The 14,948-nt window shown below is 38.8% G+C and overlaps 1 protein-coding gene across 1 annotated transcript in view; it reads left to right on the top strand.

Annotated features, from left to right (window-relative positions):
- hs6st3b (heparan sulfate 6-O-sulfotransferase 3b) overlaps window positions 1-14,540 on the top strand; it is a 62,558-nt gene extending 48,018 nt beyond the window's left edge. Inside the window, exon 2 of the mRNA XM_067603648.1 lies at window positions 12,793-14,540. Within this exon, the coding sequence (XP_067459749.1) occupies window positions 12,793-13,564 (772 nt within the window). The 3' untranslated portion in view covers window positions 13,565-14,540. The remainder of the gene's footprint in view (window positions 1-12,792) is intronic.
- Window positions 14,541-14,948: the final 408 nt, after the last annotated feature.

Genomic DNA, 14,948 nt, shown 5'->3' with positions numbered 1-14,948 from the left:
CAGTGATTTTTGTGCAAATGAAAGCCTTGCAGACTATGAATGTCAAGTAGACAACTAAATGTTCCTTGGCACATTGTGGGCCCCAGGCTGTAGCATTAGGATTCACACTGACGACCATGTGAAGAAGCCAGGCAGTACTCTAGTCTCAACTGGAAAATATTTAAAATGTATTGAATAAAAAGCAGATGTATACTAGCAACGCAGCAGTGTCATTACAGCACATGTCACAAAAAGTGTATCCCAAAAATTGCTTTAGTGCAACACCCAATATTTATACTGTTGCTTCCTTTTGATCAAGAATGAGTAGACTCCGGTATACTGCTGAAGGTGTCTTATGATTCTTTTGGTGCAAGTTATATCTGAAACATCTTCAGACAGAGCCAGGATTGTGACAGCAACAGCAAAAAATATCAGTTATTTATTACTCGCAATATATTTTCTAAGAGCAAATATCCCCAAATCACCTCTCTGCTCTCTGTGGTTTGACAGCTACATCGGTGCTGAGACTAGAGATATCTATTTATCTGACAGCGCTATATTTTCTCACCTTGTGGTGAATGGTTAATAATGGTGGAAAAATGTGCTTAACTGCACTTAACAGCAAATGGATCATCAGCAAATTAAGTTTGATCAGTTGTATCTTGTCAAACTACTTTTGCCAAAGTCAAGCATGAACTTTAACACCGAAGATCTGCTCTCTGCTTTATTGTCTCTGCCAAGAAAGTGGAAACAAATTTTCCTTTATTGACATTATGAGTTTCAGCAACAAGGAAGTTGCTCTCATTCATATCGATAAATCAGCTCCAAGACCAACAGAGCAGATATCAGCTGGTTTAGTGATCATTTGTGAGCAATGCAAATAATATCAACAACTTAAAGGTACCCTGTGGAGTTTTACTACAGTGTTTCTTTTGATTAGTTGAGTATGATAAAATTAAAGCAGGAGGAAATTATCTCCTGTTCTGGGTAGCAGTTTGCAGGTTGCAAATGTGGTGAAAAAGGCCCCAGATCATCTTTTTTTGAAATCTGATATCTGCATAGGATGCAGTGGACTCAAAAATGTGGGTGTGAGTTCCCAGCTTTGAGGAATGTATAGCAGACTATGTGAACCAGCTTACATTTACTTTACGCAGCATTAGCAACCAGAAGTAAAGAGACAAAACTGAAAATTGAACAAACACAAGTTTTGTGTTTGGTTTCTTGTCTTTTTCTTGTCTTCTATAAAAAGTGAACGATGATGATTTGATTTATGATCAATATTGAGAGAGATTTCATGAGTTTATGGTAGTACATGTCTTTATCTCTTTATGATATGTGTATGACTCCATCTAGTTCAATAGCTCAACAACATGTAGGGTCTACTTTTTGTGCTCCGGACTCCAGTTCACAATATTCCTTACATCTACCTCCTTCCTTTTCTTTCACTGACATATAAGATATTGGTATATCATCTGATAAGATAAATAAGATTAATTTAAGTCTTTTTAAGTGTTTTCCTTTCTCCTCTATGTGTAATTTAATTTAAGTGAATGCTTTTCTGTAAAAGATCCAATGTGTGTGTGTGTGTGTGTGTGTGTGTGTGTGTGTGTGTGTGTGTGTACTACACTACAGTGCAGGGCTGTAAATTAATTGAAAAACTTACTATATATAGTTTTTCAATTAATTTACAGCCCTGCACTGTAGTGTTGCAAGGAAAATGTGACAGAAAGTGACAGGAAACAATCAAGAGGTGGAGAAATCTTTCATTTACAACCAGATAACTCTGAAATAAATTTGATACTGAGAACAGAACTGTGTCACCGTTCAGTAATATTTTCAATTGGGGTTTGTTTATGAAAAGATTTGAGAGAGTAAATGTGCTGGTTGTCTATTCATAATTACAGAATCAGTCGATAGCATTGCATTGTTCAGTAGAGAATAGGTGAGACTGGGATTGAGAAATATAGTATTGTACGGTATTTTGTAAAAGGTTTGTCACAAGACCTTGAATGTCACTAAAAGCATGGCAAACAAATATCTGTTTATGTTGTTTTGTGAACTCTTTTAAAGGTGAGCCCCAAGTGAAGTTATTTTCTAGACATTCTCCAATCTAGAAGGAATAACATGACACTGTTTGTCCTTGGCACTAGAGTGGGTACAAAACTGATGAATAAATGATGGCAGCTTCTGGTAGGTAACACAGTTTCTTAAAGTTTCTTTAAGGAAATGTGTTTCTTCCTGAATGGTATTTCTTTCTTTCCCCAGAGGCTGTAAATCGAAACTTCCTTTGATCTCATTGTCTTTTCTGTATGGAATAAAGAGCACAGTACCCTGGGTATATTATATGGGCATACACTGTAAAACATCACACAATTAAGTGGAATCAACTAATCTTGTGTCATTAAGTTAACGTAAATACATAGATTTTATTAATTTCAAATGTAGTCAACTTTACATTTCTAGTTTTCATTTTTAGACCACTTCAGGACTTATAAACATTATCATTCACCTGATGTGATGATTTGAATGAATACACTGCAGAGAGTTCACTCAACTCATCAAATTAAGTTTCATAAGATATACTATGATCAGCATATTAACAGACTTCCCAGCATCACAGCATTCCCAGAGTTAGATACCCCTTTGTTTTGTAGTTCGAAGAAAACACATGAAACAAACTTGCTATGTGTCTTTAATACATGTTAAGATAAGCCATAGTTGTTTCTTTTTATGATAATGAAAATAATGCAAACCACAATGAAGGTTGTATCAGATTCCTACCCGTATACCCATATAATTTAACAAGATCACAAGATAAGATTATAATTATTTAACTTAAGTTCAGTCTCTCAAATTTCACAAATTCTCAAACTCAAATGTTTAAGGCAGCAGCAAAACTTATATTTTTAAGTTTAAAATGTTTTACAGTGCACCATTTTACTGTAATTTGACCTAACTTAAAAATTCATTAAAAATATCAAAACCACAGATTGGAAGGAATGTGTAACGATTATTCACAGTCTGCTTATTATTTGAACATTCACACATTGATTCTGAATAGGAGCAGGAGAGTATATTTACAGTTCTTTACCCAGTATGTCACCCTTCAGTACTCAGGAACACACTGCTGGCAGAGTGAAAAGCACCTTAGCAGCGTTCTCAGTTTTTTATTAAACAAAGTCCAGCTACGTGCTGTGCTGCTGTGATTTCTTCCACGTGATTCAATCTATGTTTAAGAACATTGTGTCCTTCACTCCATCTTTTGTGTTCGGAATCTCTGCTTGACGTCAAGCTTTATACAACTCGCCAGTTACTTCAGTAATTTGATACATATTGAATGAGGAGTCCTCATAGTGTACATCCATGTACCTGTGTATTTTTGCAGCAATTGGGTTGCAACTCCTCAGTTGTTTACTGGTTAAGGGAGAACACCAGGGCCTTCTCACAGAGAGCTGAGGTTGTTTAGCTGAGGGCAGTGCCACGGGCATCCCCATCTCCCCATTCTGTCCTGCTGTTGACTGCTACAACTTGACACGATCTCTGATCAGGTGCGCTGCTCGAATCATGTCTGAGGGCTGTGGGACAGCACAACAAGGTGCTACCTGTTTGGGCTTGGAAATATGTATCTGACAAGCAAACATAAAAGAATGTGCAGCGTTATATAAACGGAGTGCATTCAGTTATCCTGTTCTATAATACACTCGTCCATGGTCCATGGTCACCATGGCTTTTAATACTGCAAAAACCGGTGTCCTCCAGAGCAGCTTGCAATAGTTTTTATGTTCCACTCACTGATTTCAGATCTTACAATACAAACCTATACCAGCCTGAAATTGTTTGCTGAGAGAGAGAGTCAGACTGTCACTATGTGGCCTCCCTCGCTCATCAACTTTTATCATTACCATGATTTACCCGAATGAGGAGTCTCTCGGAGATGGCCATAAAACAAAGAGCGAACAGGGAGAGTGATGGTTGTTTATATGCAGTGCCTCAAGTGGAGGGCAGTGGGGAGAGGCGGTGCACAGCGTAGTGAGAGATAAACACAGGAGATATAGAGGGAGATTGACGAATGAACTCAACAGCGTGATTAATGTGACAACCTTTAAGAAAAGGTTATGGATCCTGGGGGAACACTAATGTGTGTAGGACATGGAGGAGAAGCAGAATAGAGAAAAGGGCAGGAGTCAAGTGAGGTGCAAAATTACAGGAATACCCTGTTCTCATGGCATACTGTACTCCGTACTCTGTCTTCAGGAGATTGCTCCTAGAAACATTCATCTCAGTGTTTGATATATTTTGCCTCTTATACTGAGTGTTAGAATTAAGTGAATTTTACACACTCTTCAAAATTCATTGATATTGTGTCACAATGTGTCATCTGGCTTTAAACAAGCATGTTTTGAGAGGAAATTCTGCTTATTCAGTTTATTGTGTAGTAGCTGCAGTAGAACTGTACCAACAGTGTGGTAAGACAGTATTTCTCTACAATATTTAATATTCATAAATAAACTAAAACTAAATAAGCAACAAACAAAATTAAGGGTTGGAGGAAAAAAAATAATTTATAGTTATTATTGGGGGACGGGGGTGTTTCTTAGTTATTGCGAGTTTAACTCTCAAAACTATAGGGTTAGGATTAGCGACGCCATTTTCAATTGACATGGAAGCTGCGGTAGGAGTTGCTAGGACTAGTTAAGGTTTTTCACATTGATCAAACAAATATGTTGATTTAACAGTTGTTATTTCTGTAAGATGACTTACAACAACCTACAGATGCATCAATCCATGATTGTTGCCATTTTTCTGACTGGGGGGCCTTTGTCACATGTCATCTCGCTCTCTCCCATATTTCTTGTCTGCAAATGACGAACAAATAAAAATAAAGAAACAAGGAAGAAAATGCTGAGAGCCTTACATAATGCATAGGGTTCATTAGAGGAAGCAGTAAGTAAAACAAATAAATACAATAAAATGAATAAAGTCAAAATTGGATTTCAACAACAGAAGATAATTAAAAATACATTCAATGCAGTACACTCATTTACAGTCTTCTGCTTTCTTATTGGTGCAAGATTCAATCATCTTAATTTACTTAATTTACTGTTTGGTTTTTCTGTTATATCTGAAGAGCCATATATAATAATAAAATAAAGCAAAATAATCAAGATAAGGATGATTGTTGCAGTGGTGCTATGGTGCAGTGTGAGTGGGGCTCACACCTCACTTTAGCTCTTACAAGATCTCACAGTGATTTAGGTAAAGTGTTTTAGGTAAAGTGTTTTATGTAGAGTGCTGGCTCCACTGCCTACTTGCTTTTAGAAGTTGAGAAGTGCTGCGTTTCAACAAAGTTAAAGGAAGAAAGACAAAAACAAGTATTGAGCAAGTTTGAATAGATGCACACAAAAATCCTTTTGGGTATGATTCAAATTATGATTATGTGTCAACACGGGTTTGATGTTAAATGTCATCCACAGTTATGCCTGTCTCTCTTAAAGGTGATTGTTGTACAAAGCAAAATATGCCCAGAGAGGGATGTTCAAAGGATGTTTAAAAAAATGTTTTTCATAATGCTCCTGGACTGCAGAGATGGAGAGAGATCAAGGCTGGTACATTGTGATAATAAATCAGAGAAATAAGCGAACAGTAAACAGGTTGAGGTATCACACAATTCAAAAGCACCTGCTTCAAACAGCGACTCCACACACACATACATACACATGTCTGCCACACTACATCTCAACAGCATCAGTCAGTCCCACTGTTGTACAGGGACATAGTCTGTCTTTACTTATTGACTGCTCACTGTGTTAGCCTTTGCTCTGAACAACCCTCTACCCAGCTCAGATATATTGTTTTGCTTTTCCCCATTGTCTAGCCCACCCTTAAGCACCTTCAACAACATTCAACTCCCACACATGAATGTCTGGAGTGAATTCAGTTCATCCACTTCCAAACACTATGTGCTGAGACTGAAAGTACAATGTCCTTTTTAGCAGGCTGTAATCAGGGAGAAGCAGTGGGCTGAAATCACGTCATTATGGGCTAATTATGGGCAATTAAAAGCTAGTTGTCTGTTGCACTGACATTGGCTGAGAATAAAACGTGGTGTACATCTGATCTAGCCTCTGTTCCCCTAGTTTCTGTAACTCAGTGCATTCACCATTTCTTTCATCTGTCTTTCTGAAACAATAAAGGCTGTTCCAGGGCTTTACTTTCCATATTCTGGGATAAATTGGCTCCACTTCCCCACTTCCGTTTACAAGTTGAAATCATTGCACATTTAAAGGATAAGGCTGGTGATTTTCTATGTTTTGTCTTATTGTCAACAAATCTCATGTGCAGAGCCCAACCAACAATGAATTGATCCTACTTACAAGTATTGTGTGTGTCTCCAAAGCCTGATATATCTTATTCCTCTGTCATAGACCTTTGTTTTCCAAAAACTATCAAAAACATGTCAATGACCCACACTGTTTCCCTGGGTGACGTGTTCCTTTGCCACAAAGATTATGATCACAGTCGTTTGTTTAGAAATGGTTCCAAAGACTAATAACAACGATCATGTTTTTGGTGAGGTTCCTTGTCTTCAAAAAGTCCGTTTTCTAGTTCTTTAGCTGTAATCTTGGCTGTCTAAAAATATCCACACTGTTCAGTCTTCTCTGTCCTGCTGTTATTACAGACATGTCTGAAGTAACCACGACCCTTTTCTCTCACCAATGGGCAATAGAGTTTGTTAAAGGGTGCTAAAAACAAAAATATTGAATAAGCAACAATATTAGACTTAGACAACTTTTCATCTAGTGCCACCATCAGGTCAAAATTTGAATGTGCCCAGTACTGACCAGTAGGGATGGGTATTGTTAGGATTTTATCGATATCAATACTTACCGATACTCTTATTGATACCACTCTCCATAATTTGGTGCAAAAAATAAAAAAATGACATTAAAAGATGTGAAAAGATTCAAGAGTTATTTATTTACAAACATAACAGTTAAATTAGAAGTACTTAAAACAATGCTGTGCCCTGAGTTATTGATACATATTGTTACAGATTTATTTTATTTTATTTATTTAATTATTAGGGCTGTAGTCAACCTAAGAAAATCTTGGTCAACTGAAATTCTACCTACTCTTCAACCAATCACTTGGTCAATGGAGAAAAAAAGAGACGTTCACGTAATATAAACAAGCCAAGTTAGCCCTCTGAGCTAATGCATGCTAACTACTTTACAGGTGATAGCTATGTTAGAATGAATTAACGTTACATAAATACCAATAGCAGCACCATTTGTCCAGGAGCTTATCAATATTTCAGTACTGACCAGTCAGGAACCGGTACCAATTTAGTAACAGTTCTCAATACCTATCTCTACTGACCAGATACCAGCAAAATGATTCCCATAAGCCTCAGCAGTTATAATTAGCTAATGCTAATTAGCTAATGTTAGCATGGTGACACTAGTGAACATGATAACCATTATACCCGCTAAACGTCAGCATGTTAACATTGTCATTGTGACGATTTTAGCATGCTGACTTTAGCATTTAGCTTAAAGCGCTAAGAACACTATGGAAAGCCAAAGAGACCAAAAACACATGAAATTAACATCTGAGGCCACATGTTGTTCACATGCTAAACGCGTTCTTTACATTTGTTTATGCTAAAATTTGACACGTAAATGTGTAATGAACATGCAAACAGTGCTTTGACAACATGCGAACAACATGCTAACAACATGCAAACAATGTGTGGCTTAAGATGTCAATTTCCTTCGCTTTGGCCTCTTTGGCTTTCCATAGACAGCTAGATTTATGGAAATAGAAGCTTATCTGTTCTGTCAGATGTGCGTGAGATGGACAACTGAAGAATGTAGGTAAGAGTATGCAGGTCATGACTAAAGAAAAAAGTACCTGTTAGATTAAATGAATTTGATGTCTTTATCTCGATCAGCCGTTGTCTCAGGAGGTTTTTCCTAAGTATGGGTATGGTCCTAGGTGTCAGTTGAACATGGCTTCTAATGTCCGCTGTGTTTATCAAAACTTTTTCCATATAACTATATCTATTTCTATCATCCCGATTTTCCCTATTGTGGACCTCTCTTTTGGTCTATTCTGTACACATGACACCTATTGCATGTCTTTCTGTCCTGGAAGAGGGATCCCAACTCTGTTGCTCTTTCTGAAGTTTCCTCCATTTTTTTTATGATATTAGGGCTGTATAAATACAACTGACTTGATGTATTTAAACCACACTGTGCCTCAGTATTCGTGTCAGCACCAGCTCTTTCCTCTGCTCCCTTCATCATTCCTTGCTTTAGTTTCCATTTTTATCCGTACGTTTGAATTCCTCTTCCATCTCCTTTTAATAGCCTCTATTTAGTTTGTGCTCCACTGAAGTCAGGCTGCTGCTACTTTAGAGATGAGTATTCTGGGGTGGAATGAGTTGCAATATGCCTCCTATGCATTATTGATCCATGATTAACTAGAGTTCAGCAGGGATCTTGATTTCAACACAGTAAAATGGGTTAGGAAATCTTGGCAAAGGATTGTCACAGCGTTGCCATACATGCCAACATGTCTAATTAAAGCAGCTTCCTAGAGTATTTGCTGTGCTTTTATAAGAACAGCATCACAGTCGAAACTTTTCACAGTCACTTTTGATAGAAAGTGTAAAATTTCTTTGGGGGTAATATTCATGACAACACAGGCCAGAGGTAAGAGAAGCCTGTTAGCTTGCCCCCTCCCCCCTCGACAGCCATCTGTATCACTCAGGGAAAGCCGCTGTCCCCTTAGACAGCTCTGCAGACCCATTGATCCTGATGCATTTTGACACTGATGGTGCACACAACTGACCTTTGGGCTGTCGAGTACACTCAAACAACACTTGCTGCATGTGTTTATATCCCAGAGACAGTCTAATGAGGATGTATCTGCAGCCAACTCCAGGAGCAAGTGCCAGGATGCAGCTGCTGCCACCAGGGCTCTTATCACAGCTCCTTGCCTGACTCATATGGGGAACTTTGTCAGAGGTGACATTCCTACAACACACAAGACATATTTTTGGCAATCTTGTGCTTTGTTATGTTACAATGTTATGTTAATACTGTTGCTTTTTGTGCACTTGAAATCAGACAGCCACTTTCCAGCCTTTCAGTGTGTATTCGTCTCGAAAAATGTTTGTGCAAAATCTTACAAGTAGTTATACCATGCATATGTACAACCAGATTTTTGTGATATTCAATCACTGTACTAAACCATTGTTACATTTTAATGTCACGACTAATCTTAACTGTAAAGGCTCATGCACACCTTTAGTTTCTTGTTGACAGGTGCGTAGGAGGAAATGTCCATAGGCAAGAGCAGAGAGAATTCCTGCATATGTCCTTTTACTTGCTGATGGAGAAAACGTACACTTTTGTCTAATAATTGTCTAACAACACTTCGATGATAAATTAAGATAAAGAAACCCCACAGGCTCCAGTTGATTCTTACTTGAATATATGAAGTTTATTACAAATAGGTATCTGATATCAGAGAAGCCTTTGGTAAAGCATATACATGGATACAGTCACCAAAAACTTAAAGCATGCAGTGATAGCTTAGATCACGCTACCTGGGAGAAGGGAAACATGGGCAACTCGGGTCAGAGTGAACTCTAATCCAAAATAATGAGGATAGCTTTTGTTACCCATCCAAGGCTACCACCGTATCTCCTATCCGGTGCCCTGAACATAAAACATCTTGCATGAGAGACCTTGAAGGCCAGAGAGGCCCCGTAGATTAAATCATCATGATGTGGAGTTTATTAAAACATTCCTTTATAAACATAAATTCATATATTGAAAAGCTTTTCTTCCACATTTGCAATTTATTAAAGATACAATGTTTCTGTCCTTAAAACTTCATCAGGTAAATGAGTTTTACTTGATCTGGTAAAACTCATTTTCACCAAAAAGTTGTATCTTTAATAAAGTTTATTGCGAGTAAAAGGAAAGTGTGCAGGAATTCTCTCTTCTCTTGCCTAAAGTCAGGTGATTAGAAGAAGTTTGATTGAGGTTGGGGTAATGGTTTGATCATGGTGAAATAAAAAAACCTAAGCCACAAACAAACCTTAAAACGTACGTTTCCCACTCCAACACAATATCTCCTGTTTCATGCACTTTTCAGAAATCACGTTTCTTAATTTACAAATGATTGGTATGAGAGTAGGTTCACTCTTTGTCATTTACACCACACTTCTGCAGGATTTCATAGCAGCCATTATATGAATCAAAACAGATTATTTTATTCATGTCTACTTGGTTTTAAGTGATTGTCATAATGATTTTGAAATTGATGTCATAATGATTTTGAAATTGATGAAAACATGCCAAAACATCCCAAATTCGCATCTGGCCAGGGACCTTTGTTACATGTCATTCCCCATCTTCCTCTCTCATTTAATTTCCTGTCATCTCTCAACTGTAAGTTGACTAATAGAAGCCTCCCAAAAACTGGGAAAAACTGTCAAATGCATTTAATAGTATAAAGTAATAATCCCCTAGAAGTATTGGAACTGACTAGGGTTGTTACTAACCATTATTTTCATTGTGGACCAATTTGCTGATTTGTTGTTGTTTAATTTTTTTTGTTGTTGATCGATTGATTCATTAATCATTTAGTCTATAAAATGTCAAATAAAAATTGCTAATCATAGTTTTCTGTATCCCCAGTTGACATTATCAAATGCCTTGTTTTTATTTGACTAATAGTCCAAAACTGAAAGATACTGTATTCAATTTGCAACATATGAAACACAAATATGCAGCAAATCCTCACATTAGAGAAGCTGGAACTAGAGAACATTTGCAGTTTTTGCTTGAAAATTGACAAAAAATGATGAATTGATTATCAGAATAGTTGATGATTGATTAACTGACCCATTATTTCAACTCTAGAACTGCCTTTTGTGTAGCTGACTCACACTCTGATGAAGCCCATGATAAAATGTCAGTGTTATTACACTCAGAGCTGGTTTAACAGGACCAGACAAAAATAAGTAGTTAAGAGACAATACAAGAAAGAGAACAAACAGTATAGTCTACCTTCAAAACAGCCAGAATGAAGGCTAGGGAAAATATTTTGTTGCATGCACAATTTCAGAATACTTTTTAGTCTATTGTCGGCATTGAATCCAACCCTCAAGGATAAGCAAGTATAAGCGCTAAAGACAGTTTGTGTGGCTCTTTTATTTCCATTCCTGAGTGAGCCTGTGTGGATGTTTGTTGTGTTGAAGAATTGAAGCAGAGAGCGGCTTTGTGTGGAATCTCTGCACTGCACTCCACTTTATCTGTCCAGACTTTTCTCTAGGGGGGTTGCCATCATTAAATATTCACATGGTAATCACAGGGCATCACCTTAGGAGAGGTTTACCTGGCCAACACCTGTCCAATCTTTGTTTTCCATCAGAATGCGCTCTGACATGCCTGCAGTTCAGCAGAGTAGATCTCCTTGGAGGTCTTTAACCTTGAAGGGCATGAAGGGCAGATGTTAACTTCCTATGTGTGGGCTTTAAAGCAAAATATCAACTTCATAGGCAGACATGACTTGTATTACATGTGCCTGTGGAGTTATATATGTTTTTTAATAAGTAAGTGATAAGTAAATGATTAAAGTTCAGTTTAGAGACTGGCTGCTTTGCTTCCTCAACCAGAAAGCTTTGTCAAACTTTTCTATTTCAGTATTGACACTGCAGAAAACTGATAAATCGAAGTTAAGCTTCCTCATTAATCTTCCATGTTCAGTGACTGTCCTTTAGCAATGATTGAAGACATATTCACTCTCTGGAAGAGAGGCAGTGGTGTGTTAAAAAAAAAAAAAAAAAAACTCCTCATTTTCCAATTCTTAACCACTGAAATGCCAGCCCAATGTGCTTTCTCTTGTAAAATGCCCTGCTGTGATGGGGTGACAAATGATGCATTTACCAAGTCAAATCAAGTCAAATCAATTTTATTTACAGTATATAGTGCCAAATCACAACAGAAGTGATCTTGGGGCACTTTTCACATAGAGCAGGTCTAAACTGTACTCTTTAATTTACAGAGACCCAACATTCCCCCCTGAGCAAGCACTTGGCAACAGTGGCAAGGAAAAACTCCCCTTTAATGGGAAGAAACCTCATGCAGAACCGAGCTCTAGGTAGGCGGCCATCTGCCTTGACCGGTTGGGTTGAAAGAGAAAGAGGGAAGGAGGGGAGAGAGGAGAGAGAAAGACAGAGAGAAGCACAGCAACAACAATAATAATAGAAATATGACAAAAAATAATAATGGTAGCAGTGGGCGTCAAGCCGGACCACAGGGACAACAGGCGAAGGTCCACACCTGTAAGACGAGAAAGCACAAAACTACGGGGAAGATGCCAAGTTAAATGGACAACAGATATGAGGCACAGAAACTAAAATCTTATTATTTTGCAACACTGTTTGGGATTTAGTTGGGTCAGTTTTGCTCACCTTTGGGTCGTCCAGAGGATTACTATATGCCTTGATATTCAATTATTCTCTGTGTCGGCAGGTGGGAGAAAGCTGTGGAAACACTTTGAGCTCAATTTTGTAAAATCATTACTCTGATGCAAGGGTTCACTATTCAAGGGCGATATATTGACAACTCTATTATAATCTCATTAGTAAGACTTTCAGTTGACCAATTAGCATTCAACCTTGAAGTTTCATACACAGACAAAAGTCACCATCTGTCAGCACAATGCAGGGCAGCCCTCTGTGATGATGATGATGCACTCACAGCTCTCTAAATGTGTTTGTTTTGGCTGCAGGAACTTCTACTACATCACCATGCTGCGCGACCCAGTCTCCCGCTACCTGAGCGAGTGGAAGCATGTCCAGCGAGGAGCCACATGGAAGACCGCCCTCCATATGTGTGATGGACGCTCGCCCACCCAAGACGAGCTTCCCACCTGCTACAGTGGGGATGACTGGTCTGGTGTCACCCTGACAGAGTTCATGAACTGCCCGTCCAACCTTGCAAATAACCGGCAGGTCCGCATGCTGGCTGACCTGAGCCTGGTGGGCTGCTACAACCTGTCCTCTATGAACGAGAGCCAGCGCAACCACATCCTTTTGAGCAGCGCCATGAGCAACTTAAAGAACATGGCTTTCTATGGCCTGACTGAGTTTCAGCGCAAAACGCAGTACCTGTTTGAGCGGACGTTCAGCCTGCGCTTCATCGCCGCTTTCACGCAGATCAACAGCACGCGAGCCGCCAACGTGGACCTGAGCGAGCCCGTGCGCAGACGCATCGAGGAGCTCAACTACTTGGACGTGCAGTTGTACGAGTACGCGAAGGACCTGTTCCTCCAGCGTTTCCAGTTCACCCGCCAGAAGGAGCACCAGGAAGTGCGTTTGAAGAGGCGCGAGGAGAGGCGTTGGCTGCGGGAGCAAAGAGAGCAGGGCAGGCCATGGCCGCCCAAACACAGAGGAGGAGGAAATAAAGGCGGGAGAGGGGGAGGAGGAGTGTTTGAGAAAGGGACTGACGGGGACTTCCCCACTACCACTGAGGACTACACGAGCCAAGTGGCCCGTTGGTGAGGCTATGATCCCATAGCGAGAGAGGGCAAGAGAGAGAGAGAGCAGTTAGAACATTTACTTGGACTCTGTCTCACACATCCTATGTCTCTCTCTCTTTTTGTCTCACCATTAATCTGTCTCCTGCATCTGTTTCTCAGCTTCAGTGTGATCCAAGTGCTCTGCTGTTTCTTTCTGAAAACTGCCAAGTCTGTGAGTCTCACAGCAGCTCTGCCTTGGAGTGCCCTTCGGTGTCTTAAATCTTTAAATGCTGTTTGTATATTTTTGTCATTTAACTTTTTGCCTTGGTTATTTATCATGTGTTGAATAAGACAGTCGACTGAGGTGAAAGCAAAAAAAAAACAAAAAAAAAAAACAACAATCAAAAGAAGCTGCCATAGACTGCATAGCTTTTAATTTTGACATTCATGCAAAATTGATGAATGCCATTGAAGTCATTGTCTCTGTTGCGACTGGTAGAAAACATATTCCATTTGAAAGATGTAGTTGTAGAAGAGCTGACAGTTGCATGTCACATAACCACACTATACTTACAATTGGGAAGAGTGATTTCCAAAAGATATACTGTAAAACCAAAGTGAATAAAGAAGACAATGTATGGATTTTTATTTTTATTCAATGCCAATGCAACCCTCTCTAAAGATCACATTGTATGCATGCAGTACCCATGTTTTAAACCAAATTACAGAAGACTGTCTCTATAGTGCTTACATTTTGGTTACAGTGCATTATATATTATTTTCTCAAGTGCAATACCTTGCAGACTTTTAACACCTCTCTCTAAGACAAAATATTATATACACAAAAACCCAGTCACAGTCAGAAATACCCTGCTAAATAAAACAAGCCTTGGCCCTTACCTTTGTTTTTTGGGGAATAAGCACTTAAGTACTGTGATGAGAAAAAAAAGCATATTTTGTAAGTAATTCATTTTTGAAGTAGTGAGTTGCAGAGATAAAAAAAAAAAAAAAAAAAAAGTTGGTAAATAGTCAAGGTGATTAAATGTGTCAGTGTGGCTGGTGCGTGGCCTGACTGTGAATGAGATGATCAGCATTCAGTTCTCATGCCTCTCCCCGTCACACTGGCTGCTTTTACATGTTTGTAGAGCTGACGGCTACTGCACTCTGGGCAGTAGAGAGAGCTCTGGTGCCAGCGGAGTGCCAGTCTACAAAGACTAGCCTCAAAGCAGACAGTTTAGAAATAAAACATGTCTGTCATTTCTTCTGCGAGATAGTTTCCACTCCCTCAAATCCAATCAGCGTGGCAATAAATGAAGATGAAAGACGGCTTGTTTTTATCTGGTTAAATAGGCTTCAGTGGTTTGTGATGCTTTTATGCTTCTTATCTCATATTCACTCAAAATTCCCGCTTATGAAACTAAATGTTC

This window comes from Thunnus thynnus, chromosome 11 (genome assembly GCF_963924715.1).
Source record: "Thunnus thynnus chromosome 11, fThuThy2.1, whole genome shotgun sequence".
In the NCBI taxonomy this organism is placed as follows: Eukaryota; Metazoa; Chordata; class Actinopteri; order Scombriformes; family Scombridae; genus Thunnus; species Thunnus thynnus.
This window is presented reverse-complemented; position numbering and strand designations above follow the sequence as displayed.